General features: G+C 35.2%; 1 protein-coding gene across 15 annotated transcripts in view; it reads left to right on the top strand.

Moving 5' to 3' along the window:
* The window catches only part of LOC108001532 (cAMP-specific 3',5'-cyclic phosphodiesterase), a 319,149-nt gene that overhangs the window by 150,976 nt on the left and 153,426 nt on the right, over nt 1-14,747 (top strand). For 2 of the 15 annotated variants that reach the window (XM_062078789.1, XM_062078788.1), the window contains exons 1-2: nt 6,773-6,986; nt 7,726-7,982. The exons of 11 other annotated variants lie outside the window; for them this stretch is intronic. In XM_062078789.1, the coding sequence (XP_061934773.1) occupies nt 6,957-6,986; nt 7,726-7,982 (287 nt within the window). In that variant the 5' untranslated portion in view covers nt 6,773-6,956. Of the gene's footprint in view, nt 1-6,772; nt 7,983-14,747 lie in introns of those variants that run through there. 2 more of the 15 variants (XM_062078813.1, XM_062078830.1) reach the window with 2 other exon arrangements.

Genomic DNA, 14,747 nt, shown 5'->3' with positions numbered 1-14,747 from the left:
ATCATCAAAACGTGCTTACCTTCGAGCACACGTTTGTGCCGAAACGTAGCATTAAACTCCCCCTTTTTAATTCCATCATATTCCAGCATACGTAGTTAAATTCTCGCAAGCATCGGCGCGTAATGCTCAAAACGCCCAAACACCGGTGTGGAGTGTCCAACGGAATCCAAACAACATCCGAGCTGTCTGAAACTGTTACCCAGTCAGAGAGATAGAGAGAGAGACAGAGAGAGAGAGAGAGAGAGAGAGAGTGGAATTTCATCCCTCGGTAGGAATATTCGCGCGAAGGCGCAACCTCGATGCTCGAGTTTCCGAATACCAGGTACTCGAAAGCGTGGAAACAACACGCGAAACCGCCGTCTGAAATGGAATATTCACGCGTAATTAATCGAAAACATTGGGACGAGGAGAAGGAGGAGGCAATTTCTTGCATTTGAGGCAATTACGAAGTACAGTGTTTGCTCGCCGCGTTAGCGCGCCCCTCTTTCGTGGAAAACGGATCGAGCGAAGGCAGCGCGCAAACAGCACACCTCGGCCGCGATAGTTCCTTCGTTCCGCGTCGCCACCACGGCCTTCGCTCGCGTCCTAATGTCGGCGAATATTGTCGCCGAGTGGCGCGATGCGCGCCTCGGTTTGCCTTTCCTTTTCACGGAGGAGCGAGTTGGGAGGGGGAGGGGAGAGAGGGAACTCGGCCGGGAAAAAACTCGCCGCCGTTTTCACCCACCTCACCGTCGCGCGGAGGGGGGGTCCTCTCCTCTCGTGTGAAAAGTGGTTTCCGGTGGGCAGAGCGGTTTTAAAAGAGATGAAGAATCAGGGACACGGAAGATAATTTTCTTGTTTGTCTTGATCCTCCTTTCGAGGTTTCTGGGTGAATTTGAGTGAGTGTACGGATGCTTTACGGTGAGAAAGTGGAAAGCGGATGGGAGGATTTTGAATTGAACTAAGAATGGCACGAAGAAGAGATTTTGTCGAATTTTTTGTAAAAGGATAACGATAAGCTTCAGAATTTTCTTTCTAAATTATGGAGCGTTCAAGAAAAGGAAAGGAAAGGAGAGAGAAAGAACGATCGATAAAACGTTCTTCGAAGAAAGCTCGAAAGTAGTTATCTACAAAGTAAAGTAGAACGTATCGAATAGTTCTTTCGGGAACTACCGATGGCGCCACACGATCGTTGCGCTATTACCGACAACCGATAACGGAGGCGAAACAGAGGGAATTTTCAAATCAATTTTCAATCAATTTTCCCCTTGGGCGAATTACGTTTCTTTTCGAAAAGTGAAACACGTTTATTTTTTCTTCGCACGATTATTTAATATATAAATATAAATATATATACGTATTTAATGAGAATGATGATAAAATGAAATTCTCAATAATGCGATACGAGATTGCAATGTGCCATTAATAACAACGATATCTCATTTTATCGAATTTATGGTTCTTTTGATTCTCTTGCGTGGGAAAATCGCAACATCTCGTTCCATTCGATACTTTCTGTTTCGCATAATTCGCGCGCGGGAAAAGAAATAGAGCCGGATTTTATTTTCGTCTCCGTTTTGTCATTTGAAAAAGGGGTCGATCTTTTGCCCAATTTACATCCATGTATCTTGCCATGTATCTTCAAAGCAACATTGCAAAATATTCGCAGATTTCGTGGCAAGGTTGTGCCCTACATACCGAAATTTTCGTCCCGAATTCCGAATTGTTCTACGCGAATCATATAATTATAGAATTCTTATTTTCACGAAATTATTCGTATTCTTTTAACCTCTCTTCTCCTTCTTATAAAATTCATCTAATTCGTTTTAATACGGAAGCGTTTTCTTTCGAAGAACGAACCCATCCAACGTTTCATCCTTCTTAGACGAGTTTTGCAAAATTATTTGTTGGTGAATTTATTTGTGAAAAATGATCTGTTACTGTTTTTTCATATATATGTATGTGTCGTAAATATGCGTTAAAAGTGTCAGAATTTGCTGTGTTGATCATTAATCGTTGGTTAAAAAATTTTAACCAACATGAAAAACATGAATTTTGACGACGAAGCATAATTTCATCTTTATTTTTACGAATTGTCGTCATAATTTAACGTTCGCGGGACAGTCAGTCACGGCGATATATCTTTCTTAAATACGAGCTTTTCCTGATATATATTTTTAGGATCCGAAATACTTTTTCAGCTTAGTTTAACGAAAAGAGAAAAATTTTCAACATTCCTTCAACGAACTTGAAAAAAGATGGAATACCATCTGTCTCTGTCAACCAAATTTTTCACGTAAATATACAGGTAATTTATTTCTAAAAAATATTTTCGAAAAGGAAACAAGGAAATCTTCGTTTAGATTAATCGAACGACAATTTTCTTATCGATATTTTTCAATCAACGACGAAACTTATTTCGAAAAATTTATATAACAAAACGCTTCTTCGACGATCTCGACGATATTCAATTGATATCTAGAATCGTAACAAATTCATCTTTTGAAGTAATTCCAAATCTGCTGAAAACTAAGAATGGAATGGAAAAGAATTTACAACTTTTCAACAAAGGAATAATATTCATCGAATGGTTAAATAATTGTAACAATCTCCTTTGTGATTGCAATAGAAGCTTGACAAAAGGAGGGAAGAAAGTGTATACCGAAAGCAACCGTGTACCGGAATAAACCATTTTATCGTTTCTTCCTTGATTGTTGATATAATCTCCTTCAACTTGTTTGAGAAGATATTCTTTAACTACTTCTTCCTTCGGAAGAAGATCAAGTTCTCGGAATAATAAAAATGTTTATAGACTAAAACCCCCTGGAAGAAGAGAAAACGTAGAGAAAACGAACAATTCGTTGAAACTTAATTAAAATTAGAGACAAAACATCGAGTAAAATTCACGATAAAAATTCTTATTAAAATTAAACTAACAAAACCCAAAATTTTATAATATTCTACTACCTGCTATTCTACCACACCCCTCTTCCATAATCTGACAAAGTTTCTTAATTTCTCTTTTTTTCTTCAATACTAATATCACGATCTTTGCTTCGAAATAATTAAAATTCAAACACTTCTTCTCTGAACTCTTTCCACTCTGAAATCTCGCACAAGAACAACAAACACTCGATAATCGCGAAGAAAAATCGAGAAGAACTTCCAACGGAACTTTCTTTTTTTCTTTGTTTAATCAAATTAAAATATTTGGAAGAGATCAGAGTGCTTTTCGCAAAGCTGGAGCCATTTCTCGCCGTTCGACCAAGTCCTCAAGCGACAGGTTATGTTTAGAATCGCCTTGATCGTCATCAGGCCGCCGATTATTTATCGTAAACAAGAGGTTTTCGTTCTGCGCCGCGGCTTATAAATCGTGGGTGCGGCCAATTATAATGGCTCCTCCGTATTTCGGGAACCCGTGGTGGCCAACGTTGCCGCTGTTGCCCGCATTTTTCTTCGCCAAATTCTTGCCAAACAGCCGCGTGTGTCAACGTGAATCATAAGCCGTTATAACATGGCCGCGAAATCCTGGCCAATTCTCTCCTCGATTTGTAACGACGTTGAAGGAGGAAGGAGGAAGAGATACGCGACTTCCGGCGACGAGGGAAACTTGGAACTCTTTTTTCTTTTCTTTTCGAGAATCGTGATAAACGAAGCGATACATTTTTCACGTCTCTCGAAAAATATGAAAATTGTTTGAGGAAATACATTCACTTAAATTTTTTTTTCTAGGAAATAATCGATTAATTAAAGTTCAGCATTTTTCTCTTTGTATTAATTTTTAATCTTCTTATTTAAAGATATACGAAACACGTGACATTTTTCGTCGAGTTGCATCGCGGAAGTTTGCTTTTAAGATTTTTATTTTTCCACCTGATCCAGCGGAATTAAACTGGTATAGAAAAAAGAAAAATAGTCGAAACCTTCGATCTCTATTTGTTCTTTAATTTTTAATTGCCGAGATAAGAGGGAAAGGGAGGAGCGTTGCGTTTTGGTCTGGTGTGTAAACCTGGTGCAATTCTAAAGTTAGTTGAGAAGTTGGTTGGAATTTAGATAAATCATCACGATCGCCTCGAATAATCGCCTCGAATAAAGTTGGCACGTAATAATATGACATCGAGCGGGATCTCGAATGGAAGAATTAAAAATCGCTTGAGATTTTGAAATCAAAACACGTGTTAAAAAGGAAACTGTTATTACGAGTAACATAAATCGTGGCCATATAGTTGAACAGAATAAACGAGATGATCGGTTCAGTCATCGTCCAACCACTACGACTTGGCTCTGACTAGCATTGCTCCTGAATGTCCCTTCAAGGTTTCACAGAATGAATTCCTTTCAGAATTATTTTCGTCCTCCCGAACTTCTCCAAGATATCCATCTCACAAAATTGTCCCAATCCTTTCCCTCTAACTTCAATATTCCATCTCTTTTCGATCTCGAAGGAGTTAAAATGGTAAAATTTTCAATCAAAAAGAAATCTAAATAACTCTGATAAATATTTTATTATGGAACTGACGATATATTAATTTACGTTGGAACAAAATTTGATTGAGGCGTCGAATTAAATCTTCAAAGATACACCGACCTAATTTCGTATACACACAAGATTTTATGGCAACTTTGACGATACACGGTTTGGCAGTGGGCAAGCACCGACTATTAACAAAGAAATAGGGTTGTACCAATGATAGTTTGTTAAACCAGGATCCCTGGCACCGATATCATTATTGGATTAATCGCCAATCGTCACGTATTTCGAGGATATTTTGTAAACGTCTCGTCCCCTTTTCGCGAGGGGCAACACGTGTTCCTCCGCCGGAAGATCGAGCGACGATTTCGCTGGGTGATTTTCGTTGGATCGCATCGTGAGACATCGTTGATTCGCCATTCGATCGATCATGCGTACTACTCGGAAGCCGGTTGAAACAGTTATGCGACAGCTGCACTTGCATTCCTGCCAAATAAAACATTCCGTGACACCGATTTCCGCTCGTAATTTTCATTTTTCGCCCGCGAAAATAATTCCCCGAAACGAAATTTATGAATCGAGGGAACGAATTTCCAAAATTCCCCAATTTCTTCTCTTTTGATTTAATGCAGGAGAATAAATGTTTGTTTATTCATTTTTTTTTTTTCAATTTGAAGATATGAATAATTCTGGAAGAAAGAAATCTGACTCGCGATCATTCTAAGGGGGAAGAAAAGTCACTAAAATTGAGATTAAGAGATACGTTTCTCTCACATAAATTTTTTGAAGGGATCGTTGATCTTAATGAAATTTTCAATAGAAATAATTCTGGAGGAAATATTTGTCTCACAACTCGTATCTAGGGAGCGAAAAGTCACTAAAATTGAGGTTAAGAAACGCATTTCTCTCACATGTGTAAATATTTCGGAGAAACGAATTGTTAATAGTTAAACTTGGTGAAATTTTCAATGAAAATAATTCTGGAAAAAATATTTGGCTCGCAACTCGTATCTAGGGAGCGAAAGTCGCTAAAATTGAGTTAAGAAACAAGTTTCTCTCATACATATAAATTTTTTGAAGGAACAAATCGTTAATCTTAATGAAATTTTCAATGAAAATAATTCTGGAAAAAATATTTGGCTCGCAACTCGTATCTAGGGAAAGTCATTAAAAAGTCACTAAAATTGAGTTAAGAAACAAGTTTGTCTCACACGTATAAATTTTTTGGAGGAACGAGTTGTTAATAGTTAAATTTGGTGAAATTTTCGATGGAAATAATTCTGGAAGAAACGTTTGACTCCTAATTCCAGAAGATAAAAAATCACTAAGAAATTGAAATTAAGAAAATTCCTCTGAAACGTGTGAATTCTTTAAAGGAGCAAAAATTGACACGATGAAGACATTTCGATGTTCGATTAAAAGTGGTTCGAAAGTAGAGTTTCGGCTTAGAGTATCGCCTTGGGAATTTAAGAAACGCGTGGGAGAAAAATTTACCGCGCGGTGACGTTGGTACGATTGATAAATTGTGACTCGGTGATAGCGACGTGCCAAAGACATTAAAAAAACACATTAAAAAAAAATGTCGCGATGCGAAATTCTTGTCAGTGGCACTCAATCTAACGACACGCGTTCATATTCCCTCGTGTCTCGTATCTAAGAGTTTCATCATCGAACTTCTCTATTTTATATTCAACATCTTGTCGAACATTCACGTTTACATTTCTATATTCCATGTAAATAATGTCAATACTTGGAAACTTTTCAAAACTTGACGATATCCATTCAGAACTTTCTATTTTCAACAATTCCACGTATCAAACTAAGAAATCTCTATATCTCAATGATAGAAAACAGTACCAAACAATTCCAAAATTCCACTTTGAAATGACTTGAATTCGTTCGATTCATTTTTCTAAGAATTTTAAGCAACACCGAAACGAAATTAAAAAAACCTCTGTATTTCGATATTTCAAAAATTCTTCTAAAAATAACGATATCAGAAAAATTCAGAACTCAAGCGGATGATTCGAAAGATCGTGCATCCATGTTGAAGAAAGGACCTAAAACCTAACCTAAAACTGAATGAAGAATCAAAGCATCGACCGAAACGAACAGAAAAAGGGGGAAAAAAAGGAAGCAGAAGAGGAAGAAAGGAATCAAAAGAAAGAATGTTCGTACAGAAGAAAGAGGGTTGTTTTTCGCGGGGGGTGGAGGGGAGGAAGGGAGGGAGAGGACAAACGACGTACACGCGTGCACGCGAGAAAAGCGACGCCGTTGAAAATAATCCGACTCGCTCTATAAATACAATACGGCATTCAGTCTTGGCCTGTACGTCGCGAAGCTCGGATGCTTATCTGACGCGTGTCACCTCTTCTCTCGAGGTGATTCTTCCGCAACTGATAACGCTCGAAAATCCCAGAGAAGCCGCGATCACGGCTGTCCAACTGTTGCACTCTTCTCGATTCTAATTGTCGTTGAAGGTGTTCACGAGAGATGTTTTTAGACTATGATTAATTGGAAGATCGAATATAGTGAGGTACATATATGTATATATATATATATATATATAGTGAGATATATCATGGGATTGGAGTGTTTGGATTTACGTGGAAATTGGATGTTTGATTCATTAAATGTGCGAGATTCGATTTTTATTTATTTATTTTTTTTCTTTTCTCAGTCTCTTCTCATTGACTTTCCTTTTCTTTTTTGTTAAGAAGATTTTAAGTTTCGAAGGGAAGATTAATTTTCATTGAGAAATCGGCCAATTAATCGTTTCCTGACGATCGAAGATAATAATCGACGACGTATTTTTAGACTGCTTGTTTCGATTAGATTAATCAGCTTCATTTTGGCATTTGATTAATCAAATTATATACCATTTTTGGAAGATGTGACTTTGTCTCAATTTGTGATTTTTGCACAGATGATGCGCGATATTTTTGTTTTGAAATGTGTGACTCCGTGTCGACTTGTCGTGTGGAGAACTTTAACGAGTTCCAATAATCCATATTAATCACATCTCGGGATACCAATTTCTTCCATCTTCTTATTTCTTCTTTTCATCTCTCGCAAAATTGAACATATATACGTATATATAAAATCCAACTTGAAAATTTGAATTCTTTTCGAGGACCGATTCCAGATCCTTATCCCCCTAAATCTTATTAACACTTTATTAATCGCCATTGAATACACGATCAAAATCTCTTCGACCAATTACTTTCGTCGAATCATGCTAAAAAATCCGTAAAAAAAAAAAAAAAACAACCTAGAAAATAATCAGACGTGAAAGTGCACTACGCGCGACTTCAGCGCCATCTACATCGACATGGCGCTCCATTATGAGGAACCTGGAGGAAAGCATCGTTGAAGGGAACTACTTCGAAAGTGGGGGATATTTCCAGAGCGATTGGGAGGATTTGTTGGGGACACGTGTCGCGATGGAGAGGCTCAGTGTAGCGGAATCATTGCGCAGGAAAGATAAGAGGAGACGTAGAGGTTGGACAGTGGTGGTTGGTCACGAAGTACGGTAAGTAGAGTATAAATCAGTGATATATCGCGCTCTTCCGAGTTACCCCTTATCAGAATGAGAGGATTGCTCTCCGGAGAGTCTAAATGCTTCCTCCGCGATTGCCCTTTCCTCCTCGTTGATACCTTCATTGCAGCTACTTCCACGAACTACAGCCTTCTGATCAACACTCTTTCGTTATTTAAGATATTTGGGGGTCGGTTGTTTAGCATTCAATGTTTTCTTCCTCTGACGCGATAGATTGATCTTGCAAGATTTTTCGAGAACCCGTTTTATAGGGAATTTTTATGAATCCGATTCGATAAATTTTCTCAAAATTTTATTACGTATATTCATCCAGAAGTGTATCTCTTGTCAAAAGATCAAGATTGGTGTGATTCTATGATTCGAAACACTGAAGAAGAGCACAACTGTGGAATAATATTCAGGGAACGTCGGTAACACGATTTCCAGTTTCGTTGGTTGGTAAATTTTTGAGTCGTACAGTGCTGCCACCTTTAGATCTATTTCGAAAGCTTTCTGGACGCTTGCTGAACGCTATAGATCAATATCGCGTCCGATAATTTACCGTGTTTGCGATGTTCCATCGAGAGCGAATCGAAAGATCCTCGATATCGAGCATTAATAATATATTTTTTAAACGGGAATGAATTAAGATCGGAAGATCTGTTATTTTCTTTTGTATTAATTAATTTATTTAAAAAAAAATTAATTTCATACGCACGATTGATATTTGTTAATTAAACGTTTAAAATTGTCCATTACGTGCTAATGCGTAATTTATTTATCTCAATATTTCTCGGGATAAGAAGATAATGATTCTTGTAAGTAGAATGAACGCGTGTGCAGTCAGACCTGCAGTTACACATATATTCACTTTAATGTTCCATACTTTAATGTCCCAGTTTGAAATTATTGTTCAATTAGCTCGCGTATAATGCTTTCTACTTGGAAATTTAACATTTCGTCTTTATTTTATGCCTTGGACCGTTCTCTTTTTCAATTTAATTTATAGAGTAGAGAAATTAACGATCCTTTAAATCATGAAGAAACGTGAGAAATTCATCGTTAAACTCATCAACGAATCGAACCATTTCTTTTTATCAGGATTATTATTTAATAGGAGGAATTCCGAAATGGAAATTCATCGAATATTAATTAATTTTAACATCGTACCTACGAATGTTTTATTCAATTTCTAAATAATTTCAATCTCTCAGAATTTAATTTCGAATATTTTGATCGATCATTTGTAAATTAAATAATAAAGAAAAACATAAATTTTCCTCCTTCGCATTTTAATATTATTACTTTTTCTCAATTTATTATTTTCCATCATTGACACAATGCATATATATTTTTTTTCAATAATAGCCATTAAAAATTTCAAAGAAATTTTCATATTTCAAAGAAGAAACGAATCAAAGAGAGATAACCATAATGATAATTTCAATCTTCCTTGTCTACGGTTTCATTTAAATTCGCCCAGCATGTTAGCCCTGTTCTAAATTTCGCCAGGAATGTCAACCTCGCACACGACACAAATTTAAAGCACGAATTAATTGCACCCTGTAAGCCTTGATTAAATTGCCATCTACGTGTCGAGAGAAAATACGAACCCTTACAAATCGATCTCTAAATTACGGATAACTTTGGTTCCATTTTTAATTCGTCCATCTTCTTTCTCTCGCTCGTTTATTTATTTTTCTTTCCCCCACTTAACTCGATTCATACTATCGTATAATTGTTTATGAATTATTAACACGGCGCGAAAGAGTGGTTTTTCAAATCGAGTTAATATTCAACGATCATTTCTTACGATATTTCTTTCTTTTTTTTTTTTTTAACTTCGAGCGTTTCGAGTGGAATATTCATTGGAGAGAATCGATGGAAAGAAATTATAATAATAGTATAAGCTTTTTTAAAGTTTGTGAAACTGTTTAGAATCGATTAAACAAATGAATTAATTAACGAATTAGATTGAAGGAAGGACGAATTTTATCGAACTTTAAACTTTTTTTAAGAAAAAAAAAAGTAAATCTTTTCATTCCAAATTTGCAAAGAAAATTTCTCTCATTATATAATCTTCCTGTTTCTTTTTTAAAAATTTTTTAATATCGTTGGAAATTACTTTACGCAGAAAAAAAATTTTTTTCACTAGTCCTTTTATCTTCCACCAAAAAAAAAAAAAGAAATACTCTTATAAAGCAAAATTCTTTTATTACGATCATTTTTCCCTTTCTCGCAGAGCAAAACTGTCTTTCGTAATAATTTAATTTTCCATTTAAAAAAAAAAAATTTGTTTATTTTTATTTCTTTGGAGAGGAGGGACGTGTTTCTCTTTAACAGAGAATTTCTGTCAGAGAATGATATTTTCTGGGAAGAGATGGATAATTTGTTAATTGTTAACTTCTCTCTCTCTCTCTCTCTCTCTCTCTCTCTCTCTCTCTCTCTCTCTCTCTCTCTCTCTCTCTCTCTCTCTCTCTTTCGCAATATAACCAAGTTTTATGAACGGATTACACTACGCGACAGTTAATGGGGTTCCATGTTATTCAGTTTCTCATCGACATTGTAAAATGGTGGACGAGCTTCGTCCCGGGGCTAATGAAAGTTGCCAACATAGACACCGTTGTTTTGAATTTCTGCTTAATATCCCGAAACCTTATTTAAAAGTCAATTGGCTGTTTTGCCTTTTCAAAATCCGTACCCTTGTTGCTGACAGGCAACAAACTTTTGGTCAGGTCAGCTTGAGAAGCTTGGAAACTTCCGGTTGGCATATGAATTAGAGGAAACTTGTGTATTATCTTGTAACAAGTTTTGCGAAAATTCTATATTTCTTGAACCAAGTTTAAGATTTAATATGTTAAAAATATGAACGAATGCTGAGTCACAGATATTAAATTGAAGAAAATTTCGATATATCTGATTTAGCTGTTCTGAGTAAAAAACTTATTTAATTATCTTTTAATTTTTAGCTTCGAAATCTTGACAAAGCTTCATGGAGTGACAAATTTGTAACGAGTAACCAAAAAGTCAAATTTTCCAAAATTTCTAATTTACTTGATGCTTTAAATCGCTGCAGATACGTAAAAAAGTATTTTTTAAAAACATAGAAAAAGTTTTAATATATATATATAATTACTAAGAAAGATTTATCCATCGATAAACAATAGAACAATCCCGTAGAAATTTATTTTTACATGCCAAGAGCATCAAGTTTGCCTCGAACTTCTCCTCTCCTTCCAGTCGAATTTTCCAAAAAATTTTTTGATTTACTGAAGCTCCAAATCGATACTTTTTAATTACTAAGAAAGATTTATCCATCGATAAACAATAGAATCCCAAAAGCATCGACTTCACGTCTCCTCCTTCCAGTCGAATTTTCCAAAAATTTTTTGATTTACTGAAGCTCCAAATCGCTGCAGATACGTAAAAAAGTATTTTTTAAAAACATAGAAAAAGTTTTAATATATATATATAATTACTAAGAAAGATTTATCCATCGATAAACAATAGAACAATCCCGTAGAAATTTATTTTTACATGCCATCTTCGCCAAGAGCATCAAGTTTGCCTCGAACTTCTCCTCTCCTTCCAGTCGAATTTTCCAAAAAATTTTTTGATTTACTGAAGCTCCAAATCGATACTTTTTAATTACTAAGAAAGATTTATCCATCGATAAACAATAGAATCCCAAAAGCATCGACTTCACGTCTCCTCTCCCTTCCATTTTCCCCACTCGGAGACAAGTTTCATTGAGTGTGACGAATTATCAATCTCACTCGACCAATATTTGCATGGAGTGGAACACGGTTTATCGATCCCAATAATTTTGAAATTTTCAATATTTACAAAACTCATTCTCGCGAGAGGATTCCCTCGTACTTGATCGATGTGTTCATTGAAAACACGAGAACACCGTTTCGAATCCCGTGTTTATCAAATATGCAAAGAGTGCATATATTATCACTCGTGATACAACGGTGAATATAATCGAATTCACGAATTCTTCTTCTTCAAAAGATTCTTCTCGATTTTAACCCGATATATATTTATATTCGTATCCAAAAATTTTATTTTCTCGATCATGAAAAACAAAATTTCCTTCGTTGCAACGTGATTTTATTTCAACTTCTTTTATTTCAACGCATCGAAAATTTTACGTTTTTCGTTCTTCGCTATACTTCACGCACATACACTGTGAGTGTATAAAGTTTTTATCGAGTACGGTATATTTAGAAATATCGAGCAAGATATTACCTTATCGACTTTACGATGTTACTTTTCACAATATATTATTGTGCGGCAATGTTTTTGTAAGCGTCTTAATGTTGGTATGTACTTTAGTATGTACATACGTAACAGCATGAAATACTATAATAATAAATACGTTAGACAAAAGATGGTAAACCGTGAACTGACATTTCTGGAACGCTCGAGGCGTAGATTTATCGTGAAGTTTTTTCATTTTCGAGAATCGAGATTGTTATGTATTTCTCTTTACCTTTTCGCATTTTGCGTTTCACTTCTTCTTTTTTTTTTTTGTGCAAATCTTTATTGCGTTGTATTGTAATTTTTTCGTCGAACAAAAATGTCGATGTAATAATAAATGTAACGAAAGACGCATAAAACGACGTGGAAGAATTACAAAGAGTGAGATTTTTCGATAATAATCTTCTAATCCCTAAAGAGAAAGAATTATATACGAATTAAATCGAATTGAATTTAACAAATTGTATTGAAAAAAATTACTTAACAGCATGAAATATTCGATCAAGATATAGAAAATATATCCTCTATAAATACGTCAAGCAAAATATTGTAGCTAATAAATTTCTTTCTTCGTCTCTCGAGGCAAAGAAGAAAAGAAACTTTTAAGTGGAACATACCCGCGCTTAGCCAGACGCGTAAATTCTTTTATTTTTCCCCACATTCGTCCCATTGAATCGTATTCGAATCCACACGTCTGATATTTTAATCTTATTAGCGTTCCATTGTTGAAAATGAATTTTTGAAATTTTTCGAGGCTTAACCTAACCTAACCTAATATCCTTTTTGCCTGGATATTACACGACTTCATATCAGTTTCGTTTCAGGATGCCACAATTTAAAAAAAAAAATTCGACGATTTTTATATATTTTTTTTTTTTTCACAATACATTTGAGAACGTAATATTTCTCTTCACGAATATTCATCGAAAGAAACGACTATTACTCCGTTCTTTATCTTTTCGATGCACACATAATTTCGAACATTTCGTAACGTTTCATAACGATTTCATCTCGTTTATGTTAGAGAGACAGAAAATTGTTACGATGAATATTTCATGTAATGTCAATACGCAACGTTCAGTCACTACGACTCGTTATCAGAATTGGAAATTTTCTTTTTTTACCAATTTTATATTCCCGGCCTTAATTGCGGATTAATCGATTTATCGATCGGTCAATCCCCGCCGAGGAAAGTTTAAACAACGTTTCCAAGCTTGGATAATCCGGTTTTGTCGTCGTTGTTGGTCGAGCCGAGTTCACGTCCCAGAAATTTTCGTTTCACTCGGTTGTTTTTTTTTTTTTTTTTCGAAATTGTATCGCGCAGCAAGGCCGCTTTTGATATTTGGAAAAAAATTACATCTCTCTATTGAGCACACAACGATTTTAATAAAATAAACGATAGAATAAAATCTCCTCTCTCTTTCATTCGTTTTAAAGGAATATTGTTTCGCTTTTCTCTCTTTTTCTTTTATTTTACCACTCTTACGTCTCCTTTTATCGTGCGTGTTTTCGTTGCTTTGGAAAAAATCCTATTTTTTGAGGTGTATATATATATATATATTTTATATAGTTTGTGAGGGAGTAACAAGAATTTTGGATCGCTGTTTACATTTCCTCGATGCATATTTTCTCGTGATACGGTTAATTAAAAATACGTGAGCGTAAAAATTTGCATGGATGCATTGCACATCGAGTGTATCGGAATCGATGTTAATTATTTTCAACGTGCAATCTTTATTTATGGATACATTTTCTCAACAATATTGGGGCATAGTTTCTGCCCTTGTTTCGAGGCATCCTCCTTCATTGTAATAATCGATAATATAAAATAAAATTAAAGCAAAACCGTTTTAATCATTCGAATTATTAGAACAACGCAGCCTTTAAATTCGAATTTTCGTTTATCGAAATAAATCGTAACCACCTAGTTAACGAAAGTACGAAATCATTTAGAGAAAAATAAATAACCTTTCTTTTCGTTTTAATCTCAATAATCAAGTAAAAGTCAAAGCAGTTTAACAGTTTAACTTGAATTTCCATTGATTGGAATCGTAATTGGAAAAGAAAGGGAATAAAAGTTAAACCAGGATAAAAAGGAAACAACGAAACGGAAATTGAACTTTTATGAAAACGGGGATAATCAGAGTGTCTCGAAAGCCGTGAAAATAAGGAGGGAATAATCCCAAGTAGTAATAATAATAATAATAACAATAAAAGAAGACGATATCGAAGTAATTTTATCGAAGGAAAAGAAATGAAAAATAAATCGTACATCTCCGAGAAAAAATTCATTATACAACGATCATTTCCGCCATTTGCTTCGATGAAAAGACAGAGAGAGAGAGAAAAAGAGGCTCAGCCTTATCTACTTACAAATTAATCCCCTTAGAACGAGACTTGAGATTTTCAGAGAGCTGGCTCGTTTGACGTAGATAATGGTCGATCATGCGTGGAGAAACTAGCGTGTCAAGGATCTTTATAAATAATATTCAT

This window comes from Apis cerana, linkage group LG8 (genome assembly GCF_029169275.1).
Source record: "Apis cerana isolate GH-2021 linkage group LG8, AcerK_1.0, whole genome shotgun sequence".
NCBI lineage: Eukaryota > Metazoa > Arthropoda > Insecta > Hymenoptera > Apidae > Apis > Apis cerana.
This window is presented reverse-complemented; position numbering and strand designations above follow the sequence as displayed.